Below are 16483 nucleotides of genomic sequence, written 5' to 3' on the forward strand. Positions count from 1 at the left end.
TGTGTTTGGCAATGCAGCCTTTGTGCATCGCCAGCAGTGGTGTGCATGCTGTATCAACTGCACCTCACAGCTGCCCCTTCAAGGTGTCATCTTGGTTGGAAGGTACAGTTAAGCCCCCCAACAGCCCTGGTTCCAACCGCTGGAGGACTTGGAGTGGTTCTTCACTTTACACGCGTAGGCTGGAGCTAACGTAAAAAGTAAATCTCTGAATGTTGGAAGTAGATGAAAATCATTTCTCTCAATCCTAAAAGCAGGGAAGCGTTGTCAGGGATTTAAAAAATATTGGAAAGTCTCATTTAAATCTAAATATCTTTTTTTATTATAAATCGATCATCATAAAATACTAGCCTTTAAAGTCATATCTGGGATGCAGGAAAAGCATCAGGTTCATCAGACTTGCTCCTGCCTGTGTTGTTACAGCTCGTGACACCTTCAATCTTCCTTTCTCTTGGTGTCTCCCAACCCTCCCTCAGGTTCTTGACAACATTTATTTGGTGAAGGTCAGTTATGGCTTCAGCGAATGAGTGATCTGACCTCAGGTTACTCATAAGAAATAAACGTGTACAAAAATATTTTGTTCATCGGAAAGCAGAGTTTGTGTTCCTTAAGCTAGTCCATGCAGAAAGGATTTGGACAAAGCCACACTTGCTACAAGGAAAGATGACTTAACTCAGGCAACCTTTTTTTTTTTTTTTTTTTAAGCTTTCTTTTCTCACATTGTCTAGTTCAGATAGCGTTTGCAGGTCTTAGGCCAATCTTCCATACAAATTCTTTGGAGCAGATTTAATTGACAGCCCTGTCCCTTTCTCAGCTGTATTACAAAAAGAAGCGTACACTTAACACCAATGACCCGTCAAGATGCTTAAACTGTTAACAACCAGTTTCTGAGAAGTACGTAACACGCACAACACGCAGAAAGGAAGCAAGTACATATTTGCTCTTTGTTGGTTTTTCCCCCTCTAAAAAAATTGTTACAAAGTCTTAAGCTTAAACAGAGACATAGAAAAATCAGTGTATCCACTGTCTCCAGTTATTTACAGCAAAAATTACAGAGACAGCATACATTGTATTAGACCTTCCACAAGCATATATTAAAAGTAATTACATTTGAAAAAATATTTTTATTTTTCCTCTACATTTCTACAATACATATGCAGTTTTCTGTGGGTGTAGTTTGCACTCGTGTGTGTGTGTGTGTGTGTGTGTGTGTGTTCCTTAGATGAAGCAGACAGTACTGTGCTTGGATGTGCGATCTGGAGCTTTTCAGACATACCTTATGTGTGTCTGTGTGTGGTCGCGATGGAGGCATGGAGATGCCCCCCTCCAGCCACCGCCAGAGGAGTCTGGTTTTAATAGAAGGATCGTGCCGCCCAGCTGGGGGTGGACACTCTGCGCCTCCCTCAACTGGGTCTATTCAATGCCGGTCACCTTGTGCTTTAGTTTTGGCCATGAGAACAATCACTGAGCTGCTTTTTCTGATCCACTGGAGGTCGTGCTTACAGTCATGCAGGAGGCAAAGATCACTATGGCCAATTCACTTCGGAGGATTTTCAGCAGCTTAGGCAAAAAGTGCACAAACACACAACCTCCATCTGCTGCATAGGAATCCCAGGTCCCGCACTTGAGAACGTGGAGGACTATGTGATCATGACTACGGAATAGGTTCTGCAGATACTGCTAAGGGAAAATCAAAACTTGTCACAGATATCGAAGCCACCACACATTTAAAGAGACGCATCAGGGACTCAAAAGTGTAAAAATTGTGTGTTTGGTGTTTAGAAAAAAAAAAGTGGCCAGAAAGCCAGCCACCTGGCTCTATGAGGCTAGGAATTTGGGCAAGACAAATAGAAGCGTCTCTTCTAAGCCATCGTTAAATTGAATCGCTTGCATTTTTAGACTGCTGGTTATTTTTCAACCCAACTCTTGCTATGTCCTCTGGCAGTGATGGTCAGGTAAGGAAAAGAAATGCAGGATCAGTGGGCAAGAGCTTGGCCCCCACCCGCGCCCCACTCTGACTCATGCGGAGTCCTGTCTGGCCACACTTGCTCCAGGAAACGGGCCCCTACATTCAACTCTGCCTGAAACCAGAGGTTGCAAACTGCAGACCCTCTTCTGCTCGGAGACGTGTTGGTTGGGTCGGCCCTGAGCTCTGAATCAACGGACATCACTTAAACTAGAGAGATGTTGTAAGATTCAGAAGCTTGAGCAAAACTTGTGCTTTAGTTCACTCTCGGAAGTCCCTTTACCCATGGGGCATTTCCTTGCCAGCTGGCCACTGGGCTGCTTTCCCTCATTTGCATCAACTCCCTGGCTCTTTAGGCTTTTCACTTTTTAGCTCCTGCTTTAAATGAACACGTACCTCTGGTCCTGAGCCCTGTGCCCTCCCCTGCCCTGCCCCCAGCTGCCCCTCCAAAGACAGGTTGGCAACTCCATCTAAAGACCCACATGGTTTCCTATACCAGGCTGCTGCTTTTATTAGCAGTTGGAAAGAAAAATATTAAATGCCACTTTATCTAAAGCAGATAGTGGACTTTTCGTCTTCTTTATACAGGGGACTTTGTGCAAAGTTTCACTACAGATGCATACTTTCAAGTTATTGCTGTGCTATTGAAAGGTGGCTCTGTCAGGACACAGGCATCCTTGCCTGAGTTTACTGCCAACTGTAGTGACTTCATGGGAAGCAAAAGTTTACAGAGAAAAAGAGAGTCAGAAATTCTTCTAATTTCCAATAGCAGTAGAATTTGTCCTTGCCTCTGTAATAAATGGAAACAACGTGCAACAAAACTGACATCATTTACATCTGACTGATGTTTTTTGGGGAAAAAAAAGGCTGGTTAAGTTTTAGGTTGTCCTTGGGACAGAAGAATTGCTTTTGCATTCAAGCCTGGTACACATGGGATTGTAGAGAGTGAGCGTGAGTTGACTAGCCATGTGCATGGCTTTCTACAAACAATTTAACTTGACTGCTGTGACGTTATGTGTCGAACAAGGCAGCTACGATAGGAAATGGACTATTGTCTCCCTGGCACCTCTTGCTAATGTCCAGAGTTCACTGTGATTTAAGGTGTCACAGATTCTGCCCAAGAAGTCAAATTATCCAAGAGACCACTAGATTCACTGTTTATACCTACACAGTGGTCCTTATTCCAGAGCGCTGAAGACTATATTCAAACAAGGCAAATCCAGAAAAGGTATGTTTGTAGAGTACATCTCTACCCTGGACTTTCAGGCTCTGGAGAAAAAAAAGAGCCACAAAATAAAGGATACAAAGATGACCCAGATCATGGACGGTAGTATGTGTGGCATCTTAAGCCAGATTTAGAATTCCTTCTTCTCCTATATTCCCTCCAAAATTTGCCTTCCCTTTTTATAGATCATAGAAACACTGGAATTTGAATTCACGCAGCTTTACCTAAGTTGTCAGATTCAGCTAACACCACTTAGATTTCTGTATTTTCCTTGTTCAGGACTTGTATAGGAAGCTTGGGTTTGCTCGGGAGACACATATTCCTATTAATAGGGCAGCTGGATTATTTGGCTCTTAGCAGCTTTTAGAAAATGAGACTAACTTGTCCTTATTCGTGTGCAACTTTCTAGCAGGTCCACACAGTTAACAACAGGAAGTTACTGCTTATTGTTCTGAAAGCCTTGTCAGAGAGGTTCTCTCATTGGCATATTTAATTTATGCCATTTACATTTTGTTGTCATTTTCCTGTTTTATTTTCCCTCCTTCTTGATGTACTTTTTTTTTTTTTTTTAAATGAAACATCCCTGAGTGGCTACAGTGCAACATCTGCATCAAGCAGTGATTGTCATTTACGAAGCATGAAGTGAAGAGTACAGATCATGGGTTCTTTCATCCAGTGCCTGAAGGTGTTGTGGATACTTGTGAGTCTTCGTAGGGAAGGGACAAAGATTGTGTGTGGTAAAGAAAGTTGTTCTCAACCAAATTTCAAAATACCTTGGGATGTAGTCACAGAAGATGTTCAAAAGGCAGCTTTTAAAGGCATTTGTTACCACTGAAAATATGACCTGGTTCTCTTTTCAGGGACAGATTTGGCAACTGGGGCGCAAAATGGAAATCTCTCTTCTCAACTGAAGCGGGCTGAGCATGTACTGGTTTTCCACTGTTTTGTTCTGGTTCAATCGCTAGCTGTTTCCTGTCCCCTCGCTTCAAAAGGTTCACGCCGTCCCAGTGAAATGCTTGCACTAGTGGAAACGACAAACAAATTCAAATCCAGTACCTCTTGAGGCAAATGCGGGGAACAATCCTTTTCCTACATCACCCATGGGACAAGGGAGGAAAAAATTCTCAGCCACTTCATCAATTGAGCCAATTTAAATCCTCTAAGGTAAATTGGAGGAAACGAATGATTCCCTTTGCAACGGAGCAGGAATTACAGGCCGACAATGGAAAACACTAGGCCAACGGAACAATGAAAACAAAGTTTGACATAAGTTCAAAGCTCAAAGGGAAACCCCAAGTAGACACATTAAGCATTGCCTATCACAAGCCAATCATAAAACATACATTGCATTTGGAAACGGCTTGGTTTAATTGAGCGCCTTCCATTACCCTGTTTTCCTAGCAATCAGTAAAGTAATCTTTCCATTAGAAGGAAATATGACTCTTGGAATTAATTCTTTATACAAAGAGCTAGCAGGAGTGACATTTACACCAGAAACAACCAAGTCCCTGCAGCAGCATAATATGCAGTCTGCAGCTGTCTTCTTAGACACCAAAGGTAATTTGGTTCAATGTAGTTAAATTAATTGAATATAACAGTAGTTGAGAAGGAGAGTCATTATTTTAAAGCCTTTTTGTTTTTCCCCACTGGCTTGGAATTCATCAATCATGAGGTGGGCAAAGGCCCTGCTTTCTAGAAAAAAAGACTATCACTAACGACTGATCATCAAGGAGGGGTTCTGTGGCCTCTCAGAGATGGCTCTCAAGACCATGTAACTTCAGGAGAGCATCAAAGATGAAAGGGAAATCAAAATTTCCCCTGATGGAAACTTCACGAAGCAGGTGTGCACACCTGCGTGTGTGTCTGTGTGTGTGTGTGTTTGCTAAGGAGGAAAGGGCAGCACCTCGTGAGCTGGTGGCTGGGCTGTGCCTACAGGAGATGGTGAATTCCACTGTCTTTTGCACAAAACTCAGCTCTAGCTTCCTTTTTAAAAGCTCTCGTCTGGGATCAGCTAAGATCAAAGGCATAGGGCCTCCAGACTGTAGGCAGAACAGGCTGCTTGGGGTTTATGCTTTCCCAGTACTCTGTTTGCTTGGAGAGCAGGGGGAGAGAGGAGACTTGTCCTAGGAAGTCAGAATTCAGTAAGCCTCACCTTGCCTCCTGCATTCTGTACTTTGTACAAGTTGCTTAAAAAAAAAAAAAAAAAAAAAAAAAAAAAAAAAAAGCCCAGGCTAGACGGATGATGCAGATGCAGTTTTAAACTGCATAGGAAATAGTTTTGGCTTTGAGGTGTATTAGTTCTACAGAATAACTCAGATGTGTTTTTGTTATCTGTGGAGTTCTGTGTTTACAGTACAGCATTTTGGAGTTGAGAGAAATTAGAGGCCCCACATTAGAAGGACATATAAAATCCTGCCTCCCCCTTTATTGCTGCTTTTTCTAACAAACTTAGCAAAGAAAATGCATATAAAGAACAACTTCTTTACTTTGTATGTGTTCTTTCTACCTCTCCTTTGCCAAAAACAAAATAAAACCCTAACAGCAACAACAACAACAACAAACAACAACAACAAACCAAGAAGCCCCTCCACAACCCAAACCAAACCAAAACAGGTTAGAGAGAACACATTTACATGAAATGGCATCCGGACCCTGGGTTCCGAGTTCCTCTGTGACTCTAATTTTATTAGAAAAAATTGCTGGTGGTCAGACCTATAGTCTGTATTTCTCTGCGGAGCACCAAAATCAGTTTCTTTCCCAGCCTGAAAGCCAAAAAAAAAAAAAAAAAGTATTTTGCCTGTCTAGGTGAAAAATAGGAAACAGTGATTGCTGGTTAAAAAAAAAAAAAAAAGTCCTGGACTTCAAATATTATCTGTGGCCTAATTCTTAAAACAGGAAAATGGCTCCAAATCCTTCCCCGCCCCCACCCCCCAATATTTACCATCCTGACAAGGCTTTGTTGTCACTGATAGAGATAGAGTTCTTATACAGAGGCCGTGCATTATATATACTCCTTTATAGACTTATCTCTGAATTGGTACCATCCTGCTGTACACGATAGTTGTAAAGTCTGGCTGGGAACACAAAATCCTGATTGTCTAACGTAAAGGTAACATATAACACAGAAGGGAAATAATATAAGAGAGCCTGACTGAACCTCCTTCGCTAGTGGGTATGGTATTTTAAGCCACAGTGCATGTGCAGGTATACGTAATAGTCATATATAATATTCTCAGATATTATATACTTATTACATACATGCACAGTGCTTTCCAAGACAGCTACAAATTTACACATGCATCAACTATCTAAAAACATAGAAATAGGTAAGCCTATCAAGTGGGATTTTCTTAAATTATATTTGAACAATTAACAGGAGAAAGTAATCATGTAAAGTACCGCTCTGTTCTCGTATATATCTACAATAAAATTCTATAAACAGTTGTCTCCCAAAACATACCCGAATAAAATAAAATTAAAAAAAAAGATAACACCCAGTGTCCTCTATTTGTATATTTATGGTCATTTCAAAAACAAACAAACAAATAAAAGAGCCCCACTCAGGTGCATATTTACATTCTTCAAACTGTAGCGGTGAAAAATAATTCTATTAAGTGCAGGACATTCCTAATGTTGCAGTAGACATTTTTTTTTTTCTTAAGTCTTCATGAACACATTGCTTTTGTCTTAACGGTGATGCCTTTCCCGACTAGGAGACAGTCCTCTGGTCGCCTTCATTTGCAGACGGTGGCACAGTCGGGATTAAAGAGTTCCTTGTATAATGGAGGAAAGAGTGTATTCACTATGTCTGGATGTGATTGTTTGAATACCTGCAGCTTCTCCCCATGCAAGTTGCAGACCGCCGTGATGGTGGGGATCTTGGCTATTAACTGCAGAGTGGGGAGAGACAGGAGGGAGTGGGGAGGGGGGGCACAGAGGGGGAAGGAAGCTCATTAGTGCTCTGTCTTCTGAATCCGTGTCCTTCCTGGCCTCGGATGAAGGAAAGTGGCTTTGGGAAAAAAAAGATGTTCAGAAAGAAAGGAAAGCTCACTTTGGGCTGCTTCTCCTTTCCGACAAAACAAAACAAAGCGCCCCTCCCACCCCGACCCCCCCATCCTCTAAAGGGAAAACAGAGAAAGCAAGCGAGCGGGGGCCAAGCTTCCTGATTCACTGCTCTTAAATAAAGTGTGTATGGGAGGTAGTCGAGTTTAATCGTTAGGAGTGGGTGCTTTGCACAGCCAGGCCGACTGACTCAGAATCCTGATCCCAAAATAGCCAGATGGCTGTATGGCCGTGATACATTCTGTCTCGGTTTTCCTGTTTGTAAAATGGGCCCACTCATACAGTTCCTACCTCTTGGGTTGTTGTGTGGACCGATGTAATTCACAGAATAGTGCTAAGAGTAGTGTAGGCATGGAACCCGATTGGGAGCTAATATTATCTATCATTTCCCACAGATTTTTATGATATGAACGTGAGATTTCCAGTTTTGGAAGGCGACCATGCGAGGAAGGTGTAATCTAAACTGTACGAGGCGTGATCCATAATTCTTGGGACTGCTTTGCTCACTAGCCTGCCTGGATCTTTCTCGTTCTTTTCCACTGTAATGCATAAAATGAAACCTATATTTAATCAAGAGAGAATTTGGGAGGTCACTGGCTCTTGTTTCCTCAGGGAGGCATTTAAAAAAAAAACTCGTGGGGGAATATCCACTTATAATTGCTAGATTTTGGTACATATGTATCATGTGGGATGTGATTTTTTTTTTTTTTGAGTTCAAATACTCAGAAGATAGTGTTTTATAAAAACTTAAAATGTCCACAGTTTGCTAAATGCTACATAGGTCTTAGGAGATGAACAATTCTCGCTTTTAACATATTTATAATATTTTATAATCATCATTTTATGTCAAAATCAGCTAATGTCATTGTGATCAAACTACTGTTGGAATAAGATGTGTTCTCATGTGGAGAACACTCTCACAAAAGATAATCCTGATAGTTCATATAGCTGACCAAAGGTACACTGGAAAGTGATGATAAAATATAAAATTAAATAAACCCCATCTAATCACCAATTAGGCTCGCTGTGCTCCCTACCCCATTCAATAATAAGAAACCATATCAGCCTTTGAAGTAAAAGAGGAAATAGATAATTAGTTACTTTGTGGCTCTTCAAAATCAGAAATTTCCACTTTCATTAACTTTCCTTTTAACAACTAATGACTATATAACCACACCAGGAGCAATTCAAAAATAGCATCAGGATTAGAGCTGTTGACATATTCATTAAAGAGATCTAGAACACATAAAGAAGTTTGGGGTTCAGACTATCCATTTCCATGGCTGTTTGACGATAGAGGTAGAAATAAAAAATGTGAAATCTCTGTTTATAGAATGGATGTTAAATTCTAGACTGAGAATTAAGGCTGTCTTTCCAACATGAGGTCACTTACATTGTAGCAGGTACTCTGTTGGACACTAAAGTGCCCAAGACATGGGTTCTTGCTTATAAGAACCTGCTTGTGAAGACAGATGTGAGTCATGGTATCACACAGTCAGAGGCAGACTGAAAAACTGTGGTGGGTGCCATGCAGGAATTGGCTAGAAGTGGAAGGTAACAGAATGTTCTGACTCCGGTCAGGCCAAGGAAAGCTTCCATGAGGAAGGACCCTTAAGCTGAGCTCTGAAGGGAGAGTGAGAGCTGGCTAGAGGCTGGGGTACATGACAGGCACTGGGGGGCCATGGGTAAAGATGCTGTGGTACGTGGCACACCAGGAGATCAGAGCAGTGAGTGAGCACATTGGAGGGAAAAGATGGAGAGATGGGCCTGGCCAGTATATGCAAGTCTACATAAGGGCTCTTTGGGAGGGTTTTCAGCAAACAAGACGATCAGAATCGCATTCTGAAAGAGTTACTTTGGATCCGGGGTGGAAAACGGTGTCTTTTCTATATTTTCATAGGTAAAGAGTATACCAGGTCCACGTAACTGAGGTCTCTTGGGAAATTATCCAAGCTCTCCCGACCAGCTGGTTCACACAGACGGAGGCTACAACAATTTGGAACACTTCTTACACATTACAATCTCCCTGAAATAGCAGTTGGATGCAGAGAGGCTTTGGAAGCTTTCTATAATCATCTACAGTTGAACTGATGATATGCAGAGCTCCCGAAACTTCCAGATGTGATTCTATAATGACTGTCAACCTTTACTCTGTGTAAGAATCACTGGGGTGCTTCCTAAAAATGCAGATTCCTGGGATGTATTCTTAGGGACTCTGTTGCAGTAAGTCTAGGTGGAGCTCAGCCTCCCTATTTGAAACAAACATTTCCAGGATACTGTTGGGCTGTGTCCATCGACTGGACATCAGAAAACACTGTTACAGAGGTTCAAATCTCATACATTTACAGCTGATTTTCACAGTTGAAAAGTAAACTCTTTATCATATTTGAAACAGTCCTGGGAGCTGAGTGAAAAGTTAGCTCCTTTTCAGGAGGCAGAGATAGAATTTATCATCCTCAGAGAGGGGAGGTTTCATTTGCTTAGCTCCATTAGTTTGGTGGAGGATAAGTAATGGAATTCTGGAATTCCCGATGGCATGCAAATACAACACAGAGAGGATTAGACTAATGATTAAAAACAAAAACTATGGGTTTTAAAGCCAACTGCTTGGGGGTACTTAGGTGGCTCAGTTGGTTAAACATCTGCCTTCAGCTCAGGTCATGATCCTGGGGTCCTGGGATCAAGTCCCACATCGGGTTTCCTGCTTAGCGAGAGTCTGCTTCTCCCTGTCCCCACTTGTGCTTTTTCTCTTGTTCTTTCTCTCTTTCTCTCTCAGATAAATAAAATTAGAAAAAAATTAAAGCCTGACTGCTTGGGTTTGAGTACTGCACCTGCTATTATAGCTGTGTGATCTTGGGCAAGTCACTTATTTCTCAGCTTTGTTATCCATCAATTGGTCCCTACCTCAGAGGGTTGTAAGGGTGAACCGAGTCAACACAAACTGTCTAGAGCAGTGCCCAGCACGTGGTGGCGATATATGCATTAGGTGTTATGCTTCCACTCTCACATAATGCTTCCTTCAAGGAGATGAACAGTCAAGGCCATGCTTGTTCAGCCAAAAGATACAGAGGGCAAGAACCCCACTTAAACTTTAACCAACTACTGAAAATCGAGTCATGTGTTAATGCATGGGGGAAATCAGCCATTCACTTTGTTGAAACGAAAAAGCAAAGTCATACTGTTTTTCATTTTCTCGTAGCAATTAGTCACTTGCTCATTTAATAAACTGTTATTCATAAAGTGGAATCCTATATACTACAATTCTTCAAGCTTGTTTCTGCTTCTTTAATGAAGGGGAGGAACTGTCCTCTTAGCTAAGCATTAATTTCTCATTAAATGCCTAAGAGGACCACCCTTCTTTAGTCGCTCACCTGCATTGGAAATACTTAACTTAGTGTCTTCGGTTTTGAAAAGTGAATGTGGACTCCTGCTTCTTTCCTGCCCCCAACCTGGGGTTTAAGGAACGTCTGGTTCAGGACCTACTTATGGGATTTGGATCTTGTCCCTGCTTCTCATTTGTATAATGGGCCCGATGATGAGAATTTGCTTTTTTGTGACGAGCACGGGGGCTGCTCGAGCAAGAGCACTAAGGAAGGCAAAGAGCTTCCCTAACCTGTGTGCTCTTGGAGGAGGCCAGTTTAGAGGCATCTATTCAGCTGTGGAGCTAGACATGGGGCCGGGGACGTGCTTCACTCCGGAGGCATGAAGGGCCAGGAGGGCACGAAGAGGCAGTGGCAGTGTTAGAGCCCAGAAGGGCCTGGTGGAGGGAGCAGCAGGCAGTCACTTACTGCTCATTAATATTATGTACTGCAGCTGGGGGAACCTCCATTTCAAAGGGAGCTTAAAGGAGCCTCAGTGGCAGTTAATGGCTAAACAACTTTTTAAACAGGTAGGGAAGTGATCCACAAGCATTTGGAGATGGAGGGGGTAGTTGATTTCAAATAATCGTGAAATTATTTTCATGTTTCAATAATCCCCCGAGCAGGGGGAGACACTGGGTCTAGTAAAAGGCACTGTCGCATTCATATCTCTCTCTCATGACAAGCATTTCTTATAAGAAGGAAGCTTTGGCTTATACCCACAGGGTCTACGAGAAGAAAAAGCAGCTGTTGGAGGAGGGATCATAATCCTATGCTTCTTTTCAAGAGGGTAGTTTTATGAGAAAATCCACCATTTTATAACTAGTACGTTTATAACTAGTACATTTGGAAAACTAGTGATCTTGTCCATAGGGGCTTCCAGGCCATCAGGATGCCCTCCAGCCTGAAGCAGGGAGCAGACACTGATTTGACACCAATAGAAGAAACTCCAGAAGCACTGATAAAAACCGGGCATGTCAAGGGAGGTTAAATACATCGATTTCGCATGCCCATTCACTTTTGTTTTTCTGGGTGTTTGCTTAGCTAAACCTGGATGTGTGGATCAGAATTGTAATACTGAACTTGAGATACCTGTCAGGATGTAAGCCCTCCTGGGCCCTCCTTTCCCCATCCTTGGCCTCCATGCTGAGTGGACTGACTAAAGTGAGAGCGGACACCCACTCAGTTGGGGCTGGAGTCTGGAATCAGACTGAGAACCAGCAAGTTACTTTCTAAATGTAGCAGAACCTACAAGTAATTGAAGAAGCTAAGAGCTACCCTATTTCACCATGTGGACCAGGGAAGGAGAATTAGCTGGTGTTCAGGGAGGGAGAAGAATGAAGGAGATGCCTAAAGAGAGATAAACACGTGGGATGGAGAATTATGAAGGCTTCCCAACTCCCTGTTCTAGTGCCTTCCTGAATGGTGGCTGTGTTTCATCCTTAGGTTCCATGAGCGATCTCTCCATTCTTCTATTTTGCTTAAACTAGTGTGAGTTGGTTCCTATTACTTGTTACCAAAGAATTCTAATGAATACATCAACTTGGCAACTTGATGTGTGAGGAATCACATCAAGACCTCTCTTCTTACTCACAGACCATTAGTCTGATGGAGAAACCCTGGCATTTCTGGGTGGTGGACATGCAGCATATGCCAGCAAACTTGGAACAGCTAAAATGGACCAAAGCAATCTGGTCTTTCACAGGAACTCTGCAAGGAGACTGCCCAAGGCCAAGGCCATGTGTGATCCCCATTTTCTGCCTTGCATCTGGCACAGAGTACACACTCATCATAAACATGTGCTGAAGTAGAAAACTGCCCCAGGACAAAGCTATGCTCCTTGAGTATGGATTTGGAATTTAAAAACTTGGGTAACATGCTGAATTGTTTTCTATAGTTTTGCCTATCCTTGGGTTATTTTAAAGCATAAATACCCTCATGAGGAAGCCTGAGAAGCCTGAGCGGGGCTCCCGGGGTGCCCGGTTTCACCTGGGCAGTGGTTATGTGGGTATGTTAACTTTGTGATCATTCACTGAGCTATCTATATGGACTTATGATTTAAAAACTTATCAGCATGTGCTATACTTTTAAAAAGCATAGAAAATACTTGAATTATGAGACAAGTTCCTAGCCAAATAGAAAGAGGAATGGGGAGGCTCATCACCTGGGTAGGGCCTCCTCAAGTGCTCAAGATTAAATTGATCCCAAGTCCTGAGAGCCACCTACTAAGAATTCCAGTGTAACATCTAGTGTCTTGCAAGAAGAAAACAGGTTTTAGATCTAAACATTCCATTATTAATCAGGGCATAGCCTATTTTGACCTCATTGAGAAAGCAATGAATGTCAGTGTAAATGACCCTGTGCAGTTTTCATGGATCTCTAGTCAGTATTTGCTTCATAGGCTCTATCTGTGAATCAACATGTTTTTTTTTTTTTTTTCTAAATTTGTATCAAAAGAGTACCATTCCTATGACAATGACCAGGAATGATTTCTTTATGGTAAAATTTCAACTTATGAACATGTGAAATAGGACTGTCTAAGCCTTTCATCTTGTCAGCTTTTATTTAGTAACTTGGTTCTATAATACCAGGAGAAACTTCCCTCTCCATGTTGATGATACGGTTGTGCTACAGTTACGCCAGAAACAGACTGAGGAATTAAGAAGTTAGTGTATCTGTTGGCTTGTACTTGTCTCAGCCTAACCCATCACAGTTCTCCCTGGGAAGGCTGGAACCTTCCAGATGATCGGAGAAGGAGATGAACATCAAAGAACCAGATTTATCACCACCTGGTACAGCCATTCTAGTCCAGGGCAGTCTCTTTCCACAGTTGACCTGAGCTCTCCACTCTGTTTTCATTAATATGGTACAATCTTAGACTAATATCCTATGGATGAAGGGATGTGGCGGGACATCTTCCCAGGCAGCAAAGGCTTAGAAAGAATAATGGGAAGAATAGTTAAAATTAACAAGTCAGGAAACAACAGATGTTGGCGAGGATGTGGAGAAACGGGAACCCTTTTGCACTGCTGGTGGGAATACAAACTGGGTACAGCCACTCTGGAAAACTGTGTGGAGGGTCCCCAGAAAGTTAAAAATAGAGCTACTCTATGACCCAGCAATGGTACTACTAGGTATTTATCCAAAGGATACAAACATAATGATTCAAAGGGTCACATACAACCCAGTGTTTATAGCAGCAATGTCCACAATAGCCAAGCTATGGAAGGAGCCCAGAAGTCCATTGATAGATGAGTGGATAAAGAAGATACATCATATGATTTCACTCATATGTGGAATTTAAGAAAAAACAAAACAAAACAAAACCTAGAGGATCATAGGGGAAGGGAAGGAAAAATAAAATAAGCTGAAAACACAGAGAGAGGCAAACCATCAGGGACTCTTAACTATAAGGAACAATCTGAGGGTTGCTGGAGGGGAGGAGAGGAGTGGAGGGGACGGGATAACAGGGTGATGGGCATTAAGGAGGGAACTTCATGTAATGAGCACTGGGTGTTGTATGCAACTGATGAATCACTAAACTCTACTTCTGAACCTAATAATACAGTATATGTTAATTAAATTGAATTCAAAGAAAAAAAAAAAAAGAGTGATCAGAAGAGAGTCACAGGGGACAGGTAATAACTTCCTGGCCATCCAGGAAAAGGAAGGAAGAGAAGTCTGATGGAGAGTCTGAGCTTCAGCATCATCACTAGACTCCTCCACATCTAGAAGAATTAGAAGTTCCACTAGCACAGAACTGTGAGTCTAAAAATACCCAGAAGGGTGGTGTGGCCCATCTATATGGCACATGGCCAGGCACAAGCAATTGAACACTGTTTGGAGAAATGGACTGCAGGCCCTGACAGAAATGTTCGAGCTGTGGTGAAACAGAAACCAGCGCTCTCCTCTGCATATGGCGGAGCGAGGGTGCTTGGCAGTCCGACTCACACTGGACTCACACTCCATGCCTTCCTGCTGGATATGTGTCATTATGGAGTATGCTACTTTTAAACTTCTCGGTAAAGCTTTGGGCAAGAACCCAGGAGCATTGGGACTCCTGGGTGGCTGAGTGGTTGGGCATCTCTGCCTTTGGCTCAGGCCTTGACCCCCCAGGGGTCCTGGGATCAAGTCCTGAATTGGGTTCCCCAAAGGGAGCCTGCTTCCCCCTCTGCCTGTGTCTCTGCCTCTCTCTCTGCATCTCTCATGAATCAATAAATAAAATCCTAAAAACAAAAATCAACAAAAAAGAACCCAGGAGTGTTGCATATTGGCAGGAGCGCTAGGAACCAATAAATACACTACCGAACAGTATTTCACGACTCATTATCCAGGAGATGCAACAGGAGGATGGTCTGGAGAAGACTTGTTCAAACAAGCCTCCAGCTATGGCCCCGACCCAGCGGCTGCACGTAGGGAAGGGCTGGGATGTGAGCAAGGTGTCCAGATCCGGGCTTCGCCCTCGGCCGTGAGGACGCTGCCACAACCCGGCCAGAGCTAGATTGACTCCTTTTTCTCCTTTGCCCTCCGTCCTCTGGCCAGAGCAGGAGGAATGGCAGATTCTTGTGACCTGTCATAAAGGAAGCCCATAGGGCAGAGAACCGGATTGTCGCCAGCCTCTGGCAGGCAGTTCAAACGTTCACTCACCCCGGCCGTGCTCACGCCGGTCCCAGCTGAGAGGAGAAAGAGCACCACAGGTTCAGACTGAGTCACATCAGCACCCAAAGCGCAGGGTGACGGAGCCCCAGCTGACGGCCCAACGGGACTGCTGACCTTGGGACGCCGGCTTCATAGACACTGCATGCTTTGCGGCTTTGGGCCTAGAAGAGCAGCCTATGCTAGGTCACCGGAGTGCACGAAGTATGAATTTGAATCTTCAAGACTTGGTGAAATCAGTCTATTTCTTTACTTACTGTAATGGTAAAGCTTTTTTTTTTTTTTTTCTTTTTTAGGATTTTATTTATTTATTCATGAGAGATACAGAGAAAGGCAGAGACATAAGCAGAGACACAGGCAGAGGGAGAAGCAGGCTTCCTGCAGGGAGCCCAATGGGAGACTCCATCCAGGACCCTGGGATCACACCTCGAGCTGAAGGCTACCCAGGTGCTCCACTGTAATGGTAAGACTTCTAGAGGGTCCCTAACATGACTGCACCATGCCGAGCACTGGGGGATGGAAGAAGAAAGAGGTCAGGAGCAAGTTTTGTTTTTCTCTTTTGGAGTCCAAGAAACATTGTACAGAAGGAACCTTAATGACCATCCAGTCCAACCTACTCCTTTCCCAGACAGGAAAAGTGAAGCTCAGAGAACAGATGAGGCTTAAGAATATATATATTGTGATTTTCTTTTCTTTTCTTTTCTTTTCTTTTCTTTTCTTTTCTTTTCTTTTTCTTTTCTTTTCTTTTCTTTTTCTTTTTTTTCTTTTCTTTCTCTTTCTTTCTTTCTTTCTTTCTTTCTTTCTTTCTTTCTTTCTTTCTTTCTTTCTTTCTAAATGAGCTTAATTAAAGTGACTAGTGTCATCCCATTTCCTGGCTTTTCAAATCCAGGACCTAGCCAAATCTAATTATTATTCATAGCTTGAATATACCTTAAACTTTCTTACCTCTTATCACTTCCCCCATCACTTGAAAGGCCATATTCCACCTCCTCAACCCTCTAATGTCCTTTTCTGAAATAGTTGTCTTCCGCTAGTGATTAACTCAAATATACCACCTTTTGGATAAAAGCTTCCCTGCCAAAACAGCATTCCTTTTGTCCACAACAATGATAGCACTTACCTACTAGACCTATAATTATGGAGTGTGCACCTTGCTTATATTTGCTGTGATATAACCAGATAACCTCAACATTGTCTTTAGTTACACTTTACTAATGA

At 42.6% G+C, this 16483-nt stretch overlaps 1 protein-coding gene across 1 annotated transcript in view; it reads right to left on the bottom strand.

Annotated features, from left to right (window-relative positions):
* Positions 1–295: 295 nt before the first annotated feature.
* RORB (RAR related orphan receptor B) overlaps positions 296–16483 on the bottom strand; it is a 196106-nt gene continuing 179918 nt past the window's right edge. The window contains exon 10 of the mRNA XM_025423306.3: positions 296–7078. Within this exon, the coding sequence (XP_025279091.1) occupies positions 6923–7078 (156 nt within the window). The 3' untranslated portion in view covers positions 296–6922. The remainder of the gene's footprint in view (positions 7079–16483) is intronic.

The sequence above is a fragment of the Canis lupus genome, chromosome 1 (assembly GCF_003254725.2).
Source record: "Canis lupus dingo isolate Sandy chromosome 1, ASM325472v2, whole genome shotgun sequence".
Lineage (NCBI taxonomy): Eukaryota > Metazoa > Chordata > Mammalia > Carnivora > Canidae > Canis > Canis lupus.